This window comes from Salmo salar, chromosome 10 (genome assembly GCF_965601325.2).
Source record: "Salmo salar chromosome 10, fSalSal1, whole genome shotgun sequence".
In the NCBI taxonomy this organism is placed as follows: Eukaryota; Metazoa; Chordata; class Actinopteri; order Salmoniformes; family Salmonidae; genus Salmo; species Salmo salar.
The window spans coordinates 13140563-13161522 of record NC_138300.1 but is presented as its reverse complement, the minus strand read 5'-3'; the positions used below and the strand labels follow the sequence as shown (position 1 = coordinate 13161522).

Sequence of the window (20960 nt, the reverse complement as noted above, 5' to 3'; positions counted from 1 at the left end):
TCAGCTGTCAGAGCAGCTTACCGATCACTGCACCTGTACACAGCCCATCTGTAAATAGCCCACCCAATTACCTCATCCCCATATTGTTTTTTTTGTTGCTCTTTTACACTCCAGTATCTCTACTTGCACATCATCATCTGCACATCTATCACTCCAGTGTTAATGCTAAATTGTAATTATTTTGCCACTATGGACTATTTATTGCCTTACCTCCCTAATCTTACAACATTTGCACACACTGTATATAGATATTTATATTGTGTTAATGACTACGTTTGTCTATCCCATGTGTTGTTTTTGATGCACTGCTTTGCTTTATCTTGGCTAGGTCGCAGTTGTAAATGAGAAAATGTTCTCAACTGGCCTACCTGGTTAAATAAAGGTGAAATAAAATACATTTAAAAAAAGAAAAAGGTAACAATACATCCGCCACGCTGATCCTCAACACAGGGGCCCCTCAGGGTTGTGTGCTCAGTCCCCTCCTGTACTCCATGTTCACTCATGACTGCACGGCCAGGCACGACTCCAACACCATCATTAAGTTTGCCGATGACACAACAGTGGTAGGCCTGATCACCGACAACGACAAGAGAGTGCGTACGGCCCAGTACTTCACTGGGGCCAAGCTTCCTACCATCCAGAACCTCTATACCAGGCGGTGTCAGAGGAAAGCCCTAAAAATTGCCAAAGACTCCAGCCACCCTAGTCATAGACTGTTCTCTCTGCTACCGCACGGCAAGCGATACCGGAACGACAAGTCTAGGTCCAAGAGGCTTCTAAACAGCTTCTACCTCCAAGCCATAAGACTTCTGAACATCTAATCAAATGGCTACCCTGATTATTTGCATTGCCCCCCCCACTCCCTCTTTTACGCCGCTGCTACTCTCTGTTGTTATTGATGCATAGTCACTTTAATAACTCTACCTACATGTACATATTACCTCAATTACCTTGACTAACCAGTGTCCCCGCACATTGACTCTGTACCGGTACCCTCCTGTATATAGTCTCGCTATTGTTATTTTACTGCTGCTCTTTAATGACTTATTCCTTTTATTTCTTATTCTTATTCGTATTTTTTAAACTGCATTGTTGATTAGGGGCTTGTAAGTAAGCATTTCACTATAAGGTCTACACCTGTTGTATTCGACGCATGTGACTAATAAAATTTGATTTGATTTAAAGTACTGTTCAAAACAAGCACATCATGAATTGAAATTGGGCCTTCAAACAAATTAGCATGAAGGGAAGGACATCAGTCACACAACGAAAAATAAATGTTTCATCGAAAAGGAATGTCATTCCTTTCTGGTCTAAATGCAGAGATGTGCATTACATTCTTATAAGCAGTGATTTTATAGAGTTATAGAATGGGAAGAAACCCCAATAACTCAGAGACATTGATGCCAATGTCGTCAGTCAATATACAAAAAATGACTTAATGTTAACATTTTCACTCAGTTACTGAGATGGTTTTAAGAGTGTACCGGTCTTTGGGAAAGCCACCAGCATGCCAAGAGTCAACTCTCCAGCTAATGTCTGGAACTGAAACCTGAGAGCCAGACCAGCATGCATCACTCAGCCAGACCAGCATGCATCACCAGTGCTACAGGTCACAGTCAGTATAAAAGACACACTGTAATCGGCCTACCGTATACTACGATGTAAGATTTTAAATCGTTGATTTGACAGATAGGATACAGTGAGACTTTGCTCAGGTTACAGAGAAGAAGGACACTGGGGAGTTGTGGGGACTGTCTTTGACACAGGTCCACTGAAGAAGTTATGTCATCAAAGCTGGGGACACACCAAATAGCGTTTCAAGAGCACGGATTACTATGATGTGAAAAAAGCAACGGGTGCCAGTGTCATACAGCTGCTCTCTAGTGTTCACCCCACCTCATCCATCCACCTCCTCTCTTGGGGCAGAGGGTAGTGTGAATGGTGGAGTCAGTTCCTTGAATCCCAAGACTGAATGGTATTGGTCCCAACCAGAGACCCTCAAGCCATCAGGGACAACAAGAAGACTGCCTTAAATAGCCCCACAGCTGTGGGAACTAATCAAGTCTGGCGACAGGTCGCTTGAATCAGGCCAGGCCTGAGCCTCAGCTGCTGTGGCACGGCCAAACACCCCTTCGACCATCCTCAGAATGGTACAGCCCACACACCCCTATGTCTGTCCAGCCCTGGAGTGGAACGTCTCGTCAGACTTTCACTATGCTGGGTCAGAGGCACTGGTCTAGTGATGGCCACTACCGTAATAATTCAATTCACTTTAATTGGTAAGTGTGATTTAATGATACCCCTGCCAAAAGGATACCCAAGCTAAGATACTACTTACTATATGTACATCGCTTTTCCCTCAAAATATTGGTATATCTTGTCTCACAAGATAGACCAATACATCAGGATGTCTTTATGTGAAAACAACAAAAGAGAGATGTCTGTATCGATGAGTAGCTTGCCTATCTATAATTGGCTCATCTGCTGAAACAGACAACACATACACGTGTGTAAAACGAGGTGAAAGTTGTGGATGAAAGCTGCCAACTGGTGGCAGGTCTGACTGCGGGGCAGCAGTTTCAGACTGGACTAGTGTCTTCCGACACGGCCGGCATGTCATGACCCCCTGTGACCTGGTGGGGCCTCTCCTTTCCAGGAGCTGACTTGTCCGTGCGGTTAACTGTGGTGGCACACAGACAAGTGTCTTGCTTTTGAGGTGGCAAGATAAGATCCCCCCCCCCCCCCCCAACACAAACGTAGAGAGCAAATCAAGTAATTTCTGTTGAATTTTTGCTACTGGGATTGGGGACTTACTATCATTAGACTTCTCCCTTTAAAGGGATAACCTGAAGTTGCTACATCCATTTTTGGACTTGTAAATTAATAATATTACCCATTGATTCTTGAAGAATATGGCTTATTATAACTTGTTTTTCTCTAATGTTCTTATACACAGTAAATGTAAACTGTCACGTCCTGACCATAGAAAGCTGTTATTTTCTATGGTAGAGTAGGTCAGGGTTTTTTTTCTAGTTTAGATTTTCTATGTTGTTATGTTCTAGTTTTTGTATTTCTATGTTGTTGTTTTTTGGGATGATCTCCAATTAGAGGCAGCTGGTCATCGCTGTCTCTAATTGGAGATCATACTTAAGTAGTTGTTTTTCCCACCTGGGTTTGTGGGAGATTGTTTTTGAGTTATTGTATGTTGCACCTCTTTGTCACGGTTTGTTGTTTTGTTCTTTAGTTTATTTGTGTATCTTGCATAGTTTCACAGTTCAATAAAATATGTGGAACGATACACATGCTGCACTTTGGTCCGCTCCTTCCGACGAACGATGTGACATAAACGAACACTGTTTAGCCTCAAAACATATTTAAAACTGGAATTTTGATATCGTGGACGGTCAGTCATTGCATCCATAGCGCTGCCTATGAATTTGAGAGTGGATACATTTCTCCAGCCCTATCCCTCAGCTTTTTACCAAAATGGGAACGGGGAGGACGTTTTGTTATTGTTTCAACTGCTGATTGCCACTTTAAAGGCAGGATGTGTAGAGGGCCACTGCTGTAGACCTTTATTTTTTACAGGAGTCCAGAGATTGGCACTTGTGCTCCATTGAACTACATTATGGCCACTACAACATCCATGGGAAGGTGCTGTTTCAGGGGAATGTCACAGAGTCCCAGCTGTGGTGTGTGTGAGCTCAGCTGCAGGGGGACTTGACAGGTGAGAGGCCACTATGACAGGTGTAAGTCTCTGGTTAAGTTGCTGCTAGCAACAGGAGATCACATTGGATTATAGCTATCATTCAAGGACTATAAACCTTTCCACAACAGAGTAACAAGTTACGGAATAGTTGCAATGGAATAGCCTTTAATTGTATTATTAGTTTGTGCCTACATAGCCTTGTTCATTTAAACCATATTATTGAGAGACACGAAAAATGGGAATTCGAGATTCCTTTTGAGAAACTTTTCTGCCATTCCAGATCCTTCCAGACAAATCTTGGGCACATTTTTGAACAGGGCACAAGGGTGAAATCTGGTTCCAATGATTTGCACGGTGGGACCAAAAAGACCTCTGTTTCCTCTAGGTGTCTCTGTAAGTAGATACAAAGCCTTCGGAAAGTAATCAGACCACTTGACTTTTTCCAAATGTTGTTAGGTTGCAGCCTTATCCAAAAATTGATACAATTGTATTTTCCCCTCATCAGTCTACACACAATACTCCATAATGACGAAGCAAAAACTGGATTTTAGAAATGTTTGCTAATTTATCACAAATAAAAAACGTAAACATTACATTTACATAAGTATTCAGACCCTTTAGTCAGTACTTTGTTGAAGCACCTTTGGCAGCGATTAAAACCTTCTTGGGAATGACTCTGCAAGCTTGGCACACTAGTATTTGGGGAGTTTCCCCATTCTTCTCTGCAGATCCTCTCAAGCTCTGTCAGGTTGGATGAGGAGCGTTGCTGCACAGATATTTTCAGGTCTCTCTAGAGATGTTCAATCGGGTTCAAGTCCGGGCTCTGGCTGGGCTATTTAAGGACATTCAGAGACTTGTCCAGAAGCTACTCCTGCGTTGTCTTGGCTGTGTGCTTAGGGTTGTTGTCCTGTTGGAAGGTGAAACTTTACCCCAGTCTGAGGTCCTGAGCGCTCTGGAGCAGGTGTTCATCAAGGATTTCTCTGTACTTTGCTCTGTTCCTCTTTGCCTCAATCCTGACAAGTCTCCCAGTCCCTATTGCCGAAAAACATCCCCACAGCATGATGCTGCCACCACCATGCTTCACCGTAGGGATGGTGCCAGGTTTCCTCCAGAAGTGACGCTTGGCATTCAGGTCAAATAGTTAAATCTTGGTTTCATAAGACCAGAGAATCTTGTTTCTCATGGTCTTATTCTTTAGGTGCCTTTTGGCAAACTCCAAGAGGGCTGTCATGTGCCTTTTACTGAGAAATGGCTTCTGTCAGAACACTCTACCATAAAGGCCTGATTGGTGGAGTGCTGCAGAGATGGTTGTCCTTTTGGAAGGTTTTCCCATTGCCACAGAGTTTGAGAGTCTCAAACTCTGTGGCAGAGTGACAATTGGATTCTTGGTCACCTCCCTGACCAAGGCCCTTCTCCCCAATTGCTCAGTTTGGCCGGGCGGCCACCTCTAGGAAGAGTCTTGGTGGTTCCAACCAAACTTCTTACATTTAAGAATGATGGAGGCCACTGTGTTCTTGGGGACCTTCAATGCTGTAGAAATGTTTTGGTACCCTTCCCCAGATCTGTGCCTCAACACAATCCTGTTTCAGAGCTCTACAGACAATTCCTTCGACCACAGCTTGGTTTTTACTCTGACATGCACTGTCAACTGTGGGACCTTATATAGGTAGGTGTGTGCCTTTCCAAATCATGTCCAATCAATTTAATTTACCACAGGTGGACTCCAATCATGTTGTCGAAACATCTCAAGGACGATCAATGGAAACAGGATGCACCTGAGCTCAATTTCGAGTCTCATAGCAAAGGGTTGAATACTTATTAAGTAAGGTATTTCAGTTTTTATTTTTATAAATTTGCTAAAATTTAAAAAAAAAACGTTTTTTACTTTGTCATTATGGGGCATCATGTGTAGACTGCTGAGGTTTTTTCCCCCCTCCATTTTAGAATAAGGCTGTAACATAACAAAATGTGAAAAAGTCAAGAGGTCTGAATACTTTCCAAAGGCACTGTATAATGTCAGTGCTATCAGTTAACAGCCACTGGCTATATTTAGGCCCATGACAAGTGAGACCTGGCTCGGTGACCAAGTGCCCAGAAGCAGAGCAGTTGACTTATCAATTACAAATAACTTTTCCATGATCCACAGCTCTGATCTGGGTCAGCGATTGACTCTGGTTTACCCATTTGAAAAGCGTGAGCAATTTTGGTAACCTGAGATTCTGTCGCGATCTTATATTGTAGACCATCTTCTTTTATTTATGTGCTGATATAATTCAGTAGACACTTGTCAACTGTAAACTCATGACCAATACAGTGTAGTAGTAATGTTATGCCAACATAGAAATCAGGTTCACCATTCATCAGTAAACTAGGATTGTTATGTTTTCACACCATTCTCCTGTTTCAATATATGCAAATCTTCTGTTCCATAATTGATCCATGCTCTTTGGAAATATACATATCAAAACAAATGTTGAGTTAGTAATCTTCACATGCACGCCTCATTTTTCCGATTTGAGGGAAACAAGTGGAAGTTCTTATTACCTACTATAATAATTCACGATCCAAAACTTTAGTAAGTCACTGCTGCCCTCTCGTGGTGATGGATAAAGTTGGCAGTGCACCTGTTTTTTTGTAAAGGGAATTCATACAGTACATAGAAGGTAACACATTTCACAATAAAACACAATTAGAACTTTTCCTATGTATTACTTTTAGGACAAGGAGCAAAGAGTCTGTATGATACGAATTAGCATAGAAAGTTTAACTGCATTTAATGTAATACCAAAATCTCTGCAAAGCCAACCCTCTCACCGTCTTGGAGAGGGCACCATCTGTGGAGAGAAAGACATTCAGGTTAATACAACACAACATAAAGTCATCCACAACGTCAATGCAATCTATAATGCTTTAATACTCACAAATGGCTGTGATTTAGTCACAATCATTATGAGATGATAATAACATATTATAAGGGGGTCATACATACTCGTGACAAGTTACAATGCATTATAACCAGATCATAAGGTCTTATGCCTGCATGCTTGAAGTAATGTGTTCCTGAATTAAATCTCAATTTGGGATTTTCTGAATCAACATGAGTCAACATGATAGAAATAGCCTTGATCCCCAAACCCTGGTTATCAGGTCATAGTCTGGCTGTTACTTTGCATTGACATGACTGACCTCTTTTTCCTCTGCTGGACCACCAGGGGCTTTGTGGGTGCCAACTGTGGAGGGGTCAGGTAGCATGTAGAGCTGGACTTCCAGGGGTGCGATGGAGGTAGGGGGGTGGTGGAGGAGAGCTGGGTGCTTGGGGTGATGGATCTCCCCCTGGGAGGAGATGACTCGGGAAAGGAGTGGCCAAGCCTGGTCCCACTGCAACGTACCATACAGACAAACATATTCATCCTGCACATCACTTCTGTTCTCATTAACCGGAAGATCTAGGTTCCCCCACATAAACCACATCATAGACAAATCAATCACAGTCAATCAATCAATCACTTTATTATCCCAGTTGGGAAAACTGTTAAAAAAAAATGAACTGATGTGCTTTAAAGAACAGTTTAGAGCTTCACTCTAAGAGCTCAACTCTGGCATTGTCTTTGCAGGACTTACTTCTGACTTGGAGGGAGCCTTCTCAACCCTGTGACCCTAAATGGATTAGCCTTATTGTTTCCTTTCTTTGATGAAGAACTGGGAACATCAGGGAGAGCGGCGGCCTGCATGGAAGAGGCCTCTCGATAGCCGTTACACCACACCACGTTGTTTTTGAATGTTGACAGGGAGATGTCCCCTAAGGTGGCACTCTTATTGGCTCGTGGGTGCCTCCTGATGACAGCGCTGCTCCTGAGTCGCTGGTTCCTCCACAAGGCGTCCAACGAGGTGTGTGTTTGTTGCACTGTCAGCAGCTTGATGCCCATGTTGTTGATAGGTGAGTAGACTGTGCCAATTGGCTCATAGTAGGACAGCTCCTTGTCTCCACAATTCTGAGATTCATGGAAAAAGAGATAAAGTATAGGTATAGGAATAGGGCACCATTTGGGACGTTAAGCAAGGTCTCCAGATTCAATCTCATGGTTCTACAGAGCATTCAAAGTATTGTTGAGCAATATGAATCATTCTAGTATGGAAGTAAACTGGGAAGGTAAAACTTAGATGTAGGTTAACTCACTTGAAATGACCTTAGCATAGCGTGGCAGGTAAAACAGAGCATTTCATCATCTTGAACACTGTTGGGAAATCAGAGTTTTTCCTGAACTCTAACAGTGGCATGTCTTTTAGTAATTAAACCTTACATAAGATTTCGCATGGACAGACTTTCGCTGGCTCTAATCTGTATCAACCCAAACTAGACATAATAGAATAGAATAGAAGGAAATCATATCAATTTTGGTGTGAAATTTACATCTGTCTTTTGCCTATGATATGTATTCCAGGGTTTCTAGAATAAAGTGTAGCCTATTGGAAAGCATCTAAAAGTCAACATCATCAGACTGATAGTAGCCTTTTTGCTTACCATGCAGAAGATAACTTTTTACATTCATCCGTCTGTTTGTGTTTGGAAAACGTGTCTCTTTTTTCAGATATAAGCGCATATTGTTGCTCCAAGTAGTCTCCAGTAGCGGTGTTGTTTTTACCTCTGATTGGTGGCATGGTAAAATCGAGGGGCTCTTCCTCGCAGCTTTTCAGCACCACCCATGTCCCCAGATGTGTAGGGATATGTGTGTGACAGGTGAAACGGCGCAATCTGTCACTTCTGTATTGTTCAATGAACCGCTCAGGGTCGTTGTAATGCTGAGATTGCGATATGACATCACATTTATTCTCTGCACACTCTCTTCTCTGATACGAAATTATTTTTCTGGACAGTTTGCCCTTGGTGCAAATATCAATCCTGTAACTACATGCATCTTGCGACCAGGCACCGACTCCGTCATTGCTCTCCGTTTGATCATAGTAATCAACACAGTCATCGCCGACCTCCAATAAATTTGCAGTTGAAAGTCGATCCTGTTCTTCTTTCGCACAACATTTAATATGTCGTTTCATGACACTTTGCTTTTATCATAGCCAATAACTTCATTAATTGTAGCGTAGGATTTTGTAGGCCCATGTTCATAACATTGGTCCACATTGTTGCGTAAAAGACTCCAGTCACGTTACATGGTAACCACAGCATCAGCCAACATGACGCCGTACAACTATGGACTTTTTAACTATAGTACCATTTTTTTATTAACTCGTTTTTTTAATGATTAATTCTACTTTTGAGGTATTTGAGTGTCTTGCATCATTTTTTGCATTGAATTGTTATTGCATATTTGTAACACATAGATGGAACAACCTTTCCAATATGCAATCAATAGGCCTAAGAAATATAATGACCCAGGGCCTATATGCTATAGCCTACAATACCTGGGCAAGCTTGGCCTAGACTGGCTGGACTGTGTCCGATAATAACCTAACTCGTCAAGACGCCCTTCTCTTGTCAAATCAGATTGTATTGGTCACATACACATATTTAACAGATGTTATTGCGGGTGTAACGGAATGCGTGTGTCCCTTGTAAGAGGAAATATCAAATGGCACATAATAGGATTCGCCTCACATACAGTTATTACAATTACTGTACTTAAACCACATCTACATATGTATTAAGGAAAGACGGGAGGCTATATTGGACGGGGCGCAAAAGACAAGCATGCGCAGTACCAACAACTTAAATTTAGACCACTTCCTGCTCCGAAAAGCTGACATTTATCGCGATAGATCCAATTTCGTACGTTGTGTAGACGACGGCCTTGTCTTGGAATGAAACGTAACAGCTTTATCTGTCAAGAGTGAAATACATATTCGTCTGCAACTTTCGGAAAATATCACATCAATGGGCTTTCTCTGAAACTGTAGCTATAATGGTCCATGACAGGAGTGAGTAAGCTCATGGTAAGTCGAAGTAGCTAGCTAGCTAAATCTTGGTTTCGATACAATGTGAGCTAGCAAACTAGTGGTAACTGGCTCACTAGCTAGCTAACATCTGTAGATTCGCTGGCTAGCTACGTTAACATTATTAGCTTCTCTATGTCAGATTACTTGTTGGTGTGTGCCTTTCTGGTCAACGGCGCTTTAGTAACGTTATCATTAGCTAATCTCTTAACTCGATACCAAAGATTTGTTCGTGTCGATACTTGATGGTTGCTAGTTAGCTAACGTTAGCAATCAACATACGCATCCTATTTGTCTAGTTAACGTGCTTATCCAAAAACGACAATAGTAGGTAGCCAACAGCTAGCTGGTTACCCGTTTAAGTAACGCTAGCTAGCTAACACAAATAACAACAACTAACGTAACGTTAGTCAGTTGACGTTATAGCATGATTGCCCAGAAATTGAGTCAGATCACTATTATCCACTGCAGAGTGCTAACGTTAGGTAACTTAGATGGCTAAAATGCCGCTGATGCGAACGCTTTGTTCGTTTAGTTAGCTTGCAAACACGTTAGTGATCCGTATGAATTAGATAACTGACGTAGGTAACACTTGTCAATGTGACGTGCATGTCGTGTTGTCTAGCTAGGTAGCAAGCTGTCTTGGATTTTAGGTCGTTGCTTGGTGCAGTGAGATGACTGAACTAACACACGAGACAGATGCCATGCCTGTCTGTTGCAGCCAAACTCGTCTGTTGTGTGAATTGTCGGATGGGGTTATTGACCAGTTTTAGCCCGGCTAACCTCTCCTTGCTGCTTTATCGGCCTGGCTGTCTGGTCATTATGGCCCATAAACTATCCGTAACATATTTGTCGCCTAATTACATTGTTTCTGCAGAGGAACCGCTGAACAAAGCTGCCAAAAATCCTCCTTCCGTTTGTAAGCACATCTTCTTCTTGTTGCTATTTAAAGCATTGAACTGGCGACAGAGAGGCAGACTTTTTAATGTTGTCTGGTGTGTGGCTGGGCTGATGTGATGCAATGACGACTGAAGATTGATGCAAGCTTTTCATGATGACGTGTGTGTGTGTGTGTGTGTGTGTGTGTAGGGGATGAGAAGAGCGCAGGTGCAGCAGCAGCGTTCAGGGCTGTGAGCTCAGTGACTCTCTGTGGGCTCAGGATGGCGCAGGGAGGCCCTCAGTTAGACTATCACATCCTGCAGGACCTCAAGCAGCGCTTCCCCGAGATCCCAGAGGGAGTAGTGTCCCAGTGCCTTCTGCAGGTATGCTACCGTAGCCAGACGGCTATGAGCACACACATAATAGTATGTGTCCCAAATGACACCTTATTCCCTACAGTGTATTACTTTGGCCTGGGCCATATGGACCCTGGTCAAAAGTAACCTTTAAGCCCTGTTGCCACTGGCTCTTAAAATTAGGGCCAAATTCGAGCTGGCTCGAATGGAATTCTCAACTTCGAGCTGGGTCTAAGGAAATCCGAGCCAGCGCAGCCCAGTTTCACAACTGGTGCCAGTTCGATTAGAATTCGGGTTGGTGATGCTGTTACTATGCAACCACCAAGCTGATTACTGCTGGATGCGGACAAAACGTTTAGCTAGCTCTTCTGGGCACATGGACAAGCAGTACTGCAGTAGTTAGACATGAAACAAATTACCACCATAGCTGGATCCTTTATTCATTTTTGCACTAAACAATAACCTTTATGAGAACTGAGCCCTCAATGCTAGCTAGCTACCTAACATTAGCTAGCAAATCAGTTTAAACAAGCTAACAGGTATTTTAGCTGGCCAGGCTGTATCGAAAGCTAGCTAGCTGTCAGCTGGTTTGCTTGGATAGCTAGCTAGCTAATAGACCATGGCATGCAAGGTAGGAATTAAGCTAGCTAGCCTTTTATGCTAATGACACCGCTAACCATTTAGCTAGCTAATGTCAGTGAGCTAAATACATGGCTCTGAGTCTGGCTGGCACTGGCAGGAGTATGGGGTAATGTTAGTTACAGCATGGTGAGGGTGAATTTCATTCTTCAACATCTCGCTAGTTAGCTAGCTAGAAGCCAGCTGCAGTCACATATTGGCTGCCTAGCAACATTATATAATTTCTAATTTCTGGAGGCAGTGGAAACGCTTTGAAGTCAACCCAGGTTGGGCCCATTAAGGCCAGTGGAAAGGGGCTTTAGTGTACTGCATAGGGAATTAGGGTGCCATTTGGGGCTCACACAGGCTACAAACATGCACTGATTCTCATTGAAATGCCTGTATACTGCTTCACTGATCTAGGCTTACACATGTATGCCTATATATGTAGTTGAACATCGCCTCCCGAGTGGCACACTGCATCGCAGTGCTAGCTGTGCCACTAGAGATCCTGGTTCGAGTCCAGGCTCTGTCGCAGTCGGCCGCGACCGGGAAACCCATGGGGCAGCGCACAACTGGCCCAGCATCGTCCGGGTTAGGGGAGGGTTTGGCCGGCAGGGACGTTCTTGTCCCATCGCGCTCTAGCGGCTCCTGTAGTGGGCTGGGCGCAGTGCACGCTGACACGGTCGCCAGGTGTACGGTGTTTCCTCCGACACATTGGTGCGGCTGGCTTCCGGGTTAAGCGAGGCATTGTGTCGAGAAGCAGTGTGACTCGGCTGGGTTGTGACCTTTGCCTCTCCCGAGTCCATGCGGGAGTTGCAGCGATGGGACAAGACTGTAACTACCAATTTGGATACCATGAAATTGGGGAGAATAAAGACTTAAACTTCTTTCTTTTTTTTTTACATTGACAGTTGTTTGTGTGGTCTAGTTGATCTGTTATGACCCCAGGAAGTTAGTATGCCTCTATTTTTTCTACCGTAAATCGACAGAGCAGTGACTCCTATAGGGCTACAGCATCAGTCTGGGCCCCATCACTGAACCTTTTATACTGTCTCCTTTCCTCCTCCAGAACAACAATAACCTGGATATATGCTGCCACCTGCTGGCTCAGGAGAGTAACAGATACCTCTATGGGGAGTACCAAAGTCCGGAGGAGATCCGCCTGAGCCGGAACCACATGCTGCACATCCAGCTAGGGGGCTACCCCCCCTCGGAGGCGGGCAAGGCCAACGGAGGCGGGCGCTCCCTGGTGCACAGCTCCAGTGACGGTCACATCGAGCCCCAGCGCGTCGGCTTCACGGAGCCCCTCTCGGCCCCCGCCACCATAGCCCCCTCGCTGGGGTACAACCCCTTCTTCATGAATGACCACGGGGGGCGCACGGCCAGCACCCCCACTCCGCCTCCCGTGCAGGGAATGTCCCCTACCTACTCGCCTGTTCCTCGCTACACCATGAACCCTATCACTGTCACCCTGTCCCAGAACCTGCCCAACGCCCCTCAGGCCCTGCAGATCCCCGCCGGTCACTATGGCAACAGTGGCGGTAATGCCCTCTACATCCGTCCCTCCCCCTCCCAGAGCCCCCAGCCCTCCCCCTGGCCCTCGTCCGGGCAGCCTGTGTATCAGCCCTCGCCCTACACCACTCCCACCTACCAGTCCCCCTATAGCTCTCCCCAGCACCAGCCCCAACAGCAGGTGCAGCCCCAACAGCAGGTGCAGCCCCAACAGCAGGTGCAGCACCAACCCCAGCACCAGCAGACACATGTCTTCCTGCCCATCAGCCCTCCCACCCTGGCCAGCATGCCCTACCACCACCACCAGCAACAACAGCAGCAGCAGCCCATCTACCGGCCGTACCTGCCCAAGAGCTCCCTGAAGAACCAGATTGAGATCACCCTGGAGGGCCCGCGGCCCCGCAGCAACTCCCCTGTGCACTGCCCCCCGGGACAGACTCTCTACATGGCTACCAGCCCCTCGCCCAGCTCACCCCAGCGGGGCCTCAGCCTGAGCGGGGGGAACTCTGCCGCCTTCCACCCCGGGGTCTACCTGCACCAGTGCCCCGCGCGTCCCCGGCCCACCTCCTCACCCCAGCCAGGCAGCCAGGCGGGCTACACCTTTAAGATCAAAGTGTCCCCAGGTCAGGCCCAGCAGCAGAGGCCCCTCTCAGGGTCCCCTCCAGTGGCCTCCCCTCCTGAATCTCTGCTCAACATGGTGGACCAGGGGGAGCATCACGCGCTGGCCCCGGCACCCATCCTGCCCATCTCAGCCCTGCCCGGTAACATCGTCAGCCACATCGCCAACCGCCTGCCGCGCCGCTCCAGCTCGGGCTCTGACGACTACGCTTACACCCAGGGTAAGCACAGCTTATGAACGGATACGCTTTGTGTTTGTGTGTGTGTGTGTGCGCGCGCGCGTGCGCTCACAGAACCGTAGATGAATGCATTCCTGCACATCCGCCCGCCGTATTCCCACCTCCCTACCGTCCCACCTGTTTGAAGCCCTGTCTTCCCACCACTGTGTCCCCCAGCTCTCCTGCTGCACCAGAGGGCCCGGATGGAGCGTCTGCTGAAGGAGCTGCTGATGGAGAGGCAGAAGCTGGAGCAGCTGAAGGCAGACGTCAACGACATGGAGTACGATGCCCTCCAGCGACGCTTCAGGCGAGTCAACAGCACCAGCCTCATCCCCCGGGTAAGAGGGGACACACACACACTGGGGGGGAGCAACACGCAGATGTGATTGCACAGGCACATAAACATATACATCGGTGAAGTTTAAATGCATGATCAAATGCATGCATATATACACTCCTTCTGAAGGCATAGTACATAACATGTTTTTTTGCACATACACACACACACCTTTGAATGCATAAGCGCACAAACACGTATGAAGGCACACATACAAACACACGCACATTAGCTACATACATGTAAAAAAATATATATTCAGTGAAATTTGTATACAAACAGTAAATCAATGCAGGGTATAGAGTTGTCTCAATGCAGGGTATAGAGTTGTCTCAATGCAGGGTATAGAGTTGTCTCAATGCAGGGTATAGAGTTGTCTCAATGCAGGGTATAGAGTTGTCTCAATGCAGGATATCGAGTTGTCTCAATGCAGGGTATAGGGTTGCCTCAATGCAGGGTATAGGGTTGTCTCAATGCAGGGTATAGGGTTGCCTCAATGCAGGGTATAGAGTTGCCTCAATGCAGGGTATAGAGTTGTCTCAATGCAGGGTATAGGGTTGTCTCAATGCAGGGTATAGGGTTGTCTCAATGCAGGGTATAGGGTTGTCTCAATGCAGGGTATAGGGTTGTCTCAATGCAGGGTATAGGGTTGTCTCAATGCAGGGTATAGAGTTGTCTCAATGCAGGGTATAGGGTTGTCTCAATGCAGGGTATAGGGTTGTCTCAATGCAGGGTATAGGGTTGTCTCAATGCAGGGTATAGGGTTGTCTCAATGCAGGGTATAGGGTTGTCTCAATGCAGGGTATAGGGTTGTCTCAATGCAGGGTATAGAGTTGTCTCAATGCAGGGTATAGAGTTGTCTCAATGCAGGGTATAGGGTTGTCTCAATGCAGGGTATAGGGTTGTCTCAATGCAGGGTATAGGGTTGTCTCAGTGCAGGGTATAGGGTTGTCTCAATGCAGGGTATAGGGTTGTCTCAATGCAGGGTATAGGGTTGTCTCAATGCAGGGTATAGGGTTGTCTCAATGCAGGGTATAGGGTTGTCTCAATGCAGGGTTGTCTCAATGCAGGGTATAGAGTTGTCTCAATGCAGAGTTGTCTAAAAACAAATGTCTCATCCAACCCACCGGTGTTTTGCGGCCGTTCCAGCCTGAAGAGATGACCCGATTGCGCAGTCTGAACAGACAGCTTCAGATTGATGTCGACTGCACCCTGAAGGAGACGGATCTTCTGCAGTCTATAGGTAGGCACACACACACACACACACACACACACACACACACACACACACACACACACACACCGGAGAAACACTCAAACAGGCTTTTGAAGATGCAATGTGCAAGAGCACACATTCAGGTGTCAAACAACAGATGCTGTATGAGATGTGTAATTTCCACAGGGAAGTTCGATCCGCAAGCCGAGAACAACTTTTATAAGAACATTCAGACCGGTCCGGTGGTACCGCCCAAGCCAGGAAGAAAAGGTGAGAAACGTGATATCGTCTATTGTACCACTGTAAACATTGGTAGAACTTTCTTTAAAAAGGGCAATCTGAGGTTGGTACATCAGTTTTTGGACTTAAATGAATTATATATATACCCTCTGTTTCTTGTATAATATAAATTATAAATGCTTCATCATCTCAGTTAAACTGTCGTACCCCATCCAGAACCCAAAATATAAGCTTGTTTTTCTTGTGAACCACGTAATTGTAAACCAACACTGTACAGCCCAACCTTCTTCCTGGAGGTCTACTGTCCTGTAGGTTTTCAGTCCAACCCTCTTCCTGGTGAAAACCTACAGGACAGTAGACCTCCAGGAAGAGGGTTGGGCAGCCCTGCTGTATAGCCTCAAAACATGGTTAAAACTATCATTTTGGTTTCATGGATGGTCAGTCCTTGCATCTATATCTCTTGAGTTTGAGAGCGGTTCCATTTCTCCAGCCCCAGTACCTCAGCTGTTTACCAAAACAGTGGTGGGGTGTCTGCTTTGTTAATGTTTGAACTGCAGATTTCCCCTCTGCGGTATAGCCTCGCGCTTTCTAACTTGTTTTATGCATGTATGAGCCTTTTTATAATGCCTTGTATTACATTTTACAGACTATTGCTTGTTTTAGTTTTTTCCTCAAATTCTCTCTGATCACTCCCCTTCAGTAGACCAAATGTGGTGAATGATCGAGTGACCGTGGCTTTTGTTGATTTACTTTTGTGTTGCAGAGACTCCCTGTGTGGACATTCTCCAAATGATTTTGAAAGCATTTCCTTCTCAGAAAGGTCTTAAAATGGTGCTGTGTATTTGTATGATTGGTGTGTGGCGCAATGACGTTTATTTAATTTCGTGCTTGATATTGTAATTTTGGGGTAACTCACTTTATTCACCACTAATCAGTCTCACCCTCATTGGTGATGGCAATTTGACCCTGTATATGGCAGTAGTAGGATAAAGGAGCAGGTTATAATTTAGCCATGACACCAGTGCGAACAGCTCCCCTGCGCTTGCCATGAATGCCTATGGGATCCTTGCTGAACACAGTTAGGCCCTCTGTTAACATTGGAAGGACTTTTCTTCCTCTTTTTTTCCCCCTGTTATGTTTGGTAGTGTGATGATGAACCGGATACGGCAGTTTTGCAGAGGGCGAGACCCGCCTATTCATTTAGATGAAACCAGTGGGTAAGCAGCGCGGTTTCGTGCGAGGCTCGCGCTGCTCAGAATAAAATTACGCTGGTTCAATTTACAAGATTTGGTTGCGCGGCTCATGGCCGAGAACACTTGATAAAGTGGCTTGCTGTCTACTCCTGCCGGAAAAAAAGCGGTGTAGCGGCTAAAAAAAAACCTACTGTTTTCCCGACGCCCCAGTTTATCTCCCCTATAAGAGTTGTAGTATCTGCTGTGTTTGTTGGTGCGATACTAAGTAGAGCTGGGAATCGCCAAGGACCTCACAAGACAATATTGTCACCATAGTTAGGTGCCGATACGATATGTATTACGATTCTCGCAATTCTATATGTAATGTGATTTTTATATTGCAATTTGATGTTCTAAACATATTGCTGAGAAAACAAGTTTTGGTCCGTTAGGGAAATAAAAGTGCTGAAAACATGTTGGCTCATGATTGAGAACAAGCTGTAGGATGAAAAATCCAGGCGTTTTGGCGCAGGAACAGCTGACTAGCGATAGTTAACGCTAAGTACTGAAGTGTAAAAAAAAAAATATATATATATATATACTAGGAGTCGAATATTTATATATTATCGTCCCAAAATAATATTGCGGTGTGAATTTTTTTTTACCGCAATGTGTAAAGTGTTGGTTTCATGAGCTGAAATAAAATATCTGACATTTTTCATATGCTCGAAAAGCATATTTCTCTCAAATGTTTTTATGTCCCTGTTAGGGAGCATTTCTCCTTCGCCAAGATAATCCATCAACCTGATTGGTGTGGCATATCAAGAAGCTGATTAAACAGCATGATCATTACACGGGTGCATCTTGTTCTGGGGACAATAAAAGGCCACTCTAAAATGTGCAGTTTTCACACAACACAATGCCACAGATGTCTCAAGTTTTGAGGGAGTGTGCAATTGGCATGCTGACTGCAGGAATGTCCACCAGAGCTGTTGCCAGAGAATTCAATGTTAATTTCTCTACCATAAGCCGCCTCTAATGTCGTTTTAGAGAATTTGGCAGTATGTCCAACCGGCCTCCCAGCCCACAAACCATGTGTATGGTGTCGTGTGGGAGAGCGGTTTGCTGATGAACCGAGTGCCCCATGGTGGGGTTATGGTATGGGCAGGCATAAGCTATGAACAATGAACACCAATTGCAATTTCATCGATGGCAATTTGAATGCACAGAAATACCTTGATGAGATCCTGAGGTCCGTTGCGAGGCCCATTTCTTTTAAGGTATCTGTAACCAAAAGATTCATATCTGTATTCCCAGTCATGTGAAATCCATAGATTAGGGCCTAATGATTTTATTTCAATTGACTGATTTATGAACTGTAACTCATTAAAATCTTTGAAATTGTTGCATGTTGCATATTTATATTTTTGTTCGGTATACCTATCGATCATTTTATTTCCCCCCCACCCATTACTAATGCTAAGACTGTATACAGTGCATTCGGAAATTATTCAGACCACCACATTTTGTTACGATATAGCCTTATTCTAAAATTGATGAAATAAAACATTTTCCTCATCAATCTACAAACAATACCCCATAATGACAAAGCAAAAATGCGTTTTTCGAAATGTCTGCAAATTTATTAAAAGTAAAAAAGAGAACCGAGAAACTTCTAGGACAACCATCTCTGCAGTACTCCACCAATCAGGCCTTTATGGTAGTGGCCAGACGGAAGTCAATTCTCATTAAAAGGCACACGACAGCCCGCTTGGAGTTTGCCAAAAGGCACCTATTGGACTCAGATTATGAGAAACAAGATTCTCTGGTCTGATGGAACTCTTTGGCCTGAATGCCAAGCGTCACGTCTGTAGGAAACCTGGCACCATCCCTACGGTGAAGCATGGTGGCAGCATCATGCTGTGGGGATGTTTTTAAGTGGCAGGCACTGGGAGACTAGTCAGGATCAAGGGAAAGACGAACGGCGCAAAGTACGGAGAGATCCTTGATGAAAACCTGCTCCAGAGTACTCAGGACCTCAGACTGAGGTGAAGGTTCACCTTCCAACAAGACAACGACCCTAAGCACACAGCCAAGACAATGCAGGAGTGGCTTCGGGGCAAGTCTCAATGTCTTTGAGTGAACCCGATCGAACATCTCTGGAGACCTGAAAATAGTTGTGCAACGACGCTCCCCATCCAACCTGACGGTGCTTGAGAGGATCTGCAGAGAAGAATGGGAGAAGGTTCTCAAATACAGGTGTGCCAAGCTTGTAGCGTCATACCCAAGAAGACTCAAGGCTGTAATCGCTGCGAAAGGTGCTTCAACAAACTACTGATTAATGGGTCTGAATACTTATGTAAATGTGATGTTTTTTTTTAAATGTTTTGTACACATTTCTACGCCTGTTTTTGCTTTGTCATTATGGGGTATTGTGTGTAGATTGAGGGGAAAAAATACGATTTAATCAATTTTAGAACAAGGCTGTAAAGTAACAAAATGTGGGAAAAGCCAAGGGGTCTGAATATTTTCCGAATGCACTGTATGTTTTGTTAATGACGCTAAGCCTGTATGTGTGCCCCTCTCCCAGAGGGGGAGCGGAACCCCAAGCCTGCTGTCGCGGGGCCCCAGAGGGACGAGGACTTTGAGGGAGCCCAGTGGAGCTGTGAAGAATGCACCTTCCTCAACCACCCTGCACTCAACCGCTGTGAACAGTGCGAGATGCCGCGCTACACCTGAACCTTGCCCAGCCCACACCAACACTGTCCCGGACAGTAGTCCCCCCTCCTTACTTCCTTTTCCTGTAAACTCCTCTGCCCATGTTTTTGTGTAATGACCCTCCTTCCCTGTCAATCTATATATAAGCCCCTCACCTGTTGAGGAAGAGCCACTCCCTCATCCCCCACTCCTTTTGTCTCATTAGAGGAACTCACCCATGCACTTTGACCCTTGTTTCCATTGGTGGAAAACATTTTCCCAGGATGAGGACAGCAGGAGACTATTCCCATTGCAACCCAAAAGGGAGGGACTAGCTGTGTGGAGAGTGGACAGTGGCTGTGGCTACAGAACAGCCAATGGAGAGTTGTTTTTAGAATACGGAGGAGGCGGCGTGGTTTATCCAGTGAACATTCCGTTGCAGAATGAATGAGATTGTCCTGTTTACACGACTGAGCCCATTCCCAAACCCCACCGGCGGGCGGACGTTCTTTCCCTTACAAATTACCAGGGCTGCACTCTCTCTGACAGTGGGACAATGCAATGGCAAAAAGAAAGGGTCTGATGAACTCATCCTAATGTAGATTATACACTGTATCAGCTCTGTACCAAGAGCTCCTTCTTTCATGGAATGAAGAACACTAAAGAGACTTGCATATGAATATATTCCTGGTACTTTTATGCATATTATGCCCACACTGTATTCCATGTTAAAAAAAAAGACTTCCCGTGCAAATGCCTCAAGTTGCTGTACTTAATAAAGGAGCTGATTCTATGTGACGGATGCTTACACCTGGAATATCTTTCTTGTAGTTTCAAGTGTCTTTTTTTTGTTGTTTTTTGTGGCATTTCATTTAATGCACTACTGCTTGCTCTGACGTGGTTGCCCCCTTTCGCAAATGAAAAGCACACACACACTTTTGTTTTTTCATGATGTGTTTTATTGTGTTAGTGAACAAACTAATAGGCATCAGCCACACAGCAGCAGCAATCCATACTCATTCACTCTCGGCGCACACACACACACACACCTCGCTACTCCTCTACGCACACACTTTCTACCTCAAGCGCACATGCATTCCTACACTCCATTTACCTGTATTGTTTTTAATATAAAGGCTAACTTTCATTTTAAGATGTTATGGATCAGAAACTATAATATATTCTAGACAAATATACTCTTGTCTTGAATACAGAATATTCAAGATGAATATATTTAAGATGTTTTCTATAATACTGCGTAAGATCTTGGTTTTATCCCAAGTACTGCCCTATTCCCTACATCGTGCACTAGCCCTATGGGCCCTGGTCTAAAGCGTTACACGAAATTGGGATGCAGATCCCAACAGTTTGAACCAATAAGAGGCATCGCATGGGGAGTGTGGGAGTGACTGATCATATCGCTCCAGGCCCCA

At 45.0% G+C, this 20960-nt stretch overlaps 1 protein-coding gene across 3 annotated transcripts; it reads left to right on the top strand.

Moving 5' to 3' along the window:
* Positions 1 to 9438: 9438 nt before the first annotated feature.
* Positions 9439 to 20325, top strand: LOC106613526 (TGF-beta-activated kinase 1 and MAP3K7-binding protein 3). Of its 3 annotated transcripts, none has more exons than XM_014215874.3 (7): positions 9439 to 9661; positions 10751 to 10923; positions 12587 to 13868; positions 14043 to 14203; positions 15352 to 15445; positions 15605 to 15688; positions 19421 to 20325. In XM_014215874.3, exons 2-7 carry the CDS (start codon positions 10822 to 10824, stop codon positions 19567 to 19569), a joined length of 1872 nt encoding a protein of 623 aa, XP_014071349.1. In that variant the 5' UTR covers positions 9439 to 9661; positions 10751 to 10821; the 3' UTR covers positions 19570 to 20325. The 3 variants fall into 3 exon arrangements, with proteins under 3 accessions (XP_014071349.1, XP_082812843.1, XP_014071350.1); XM_082956717.1 differs by lacking the exon at positions 19421 to 20325 and adding an exon at positions 16422 to 19414; XM_014215875.3 differs by lacking the exon at positions 10751 to 10923 and having other exon boundaries at positions 9441 to 9661.
* Positions 20326 to 20960: the final 635 nt, after the last annotated feature.

Excerpts from the sequence above, each read along its gene's own strand:
- LOC106613526 (XM_014215874.3), top strand. The coding sequence starts at position 10,822 with ATGGCGCAGGGAGGCCCTCAGTTAGACTATCACATCCTGCAGGACCTC. Across the intron at positions 10,924-12,586 it reads TGTCCCAGTGCCTTCTGCAG|AACAACAATAACCTGGATAT; the intron begins GTATGCTACCGT and ends TTCCTCCTCCAG. Across the intron at positions 15,689-19,420 it reads GCCCAAGCCAGGAAGAAAAG|AGGGGGAGCGGAACCCCAAG; the intron begins GTGAGAAACGTG and ends CCCCTCTCCCAG.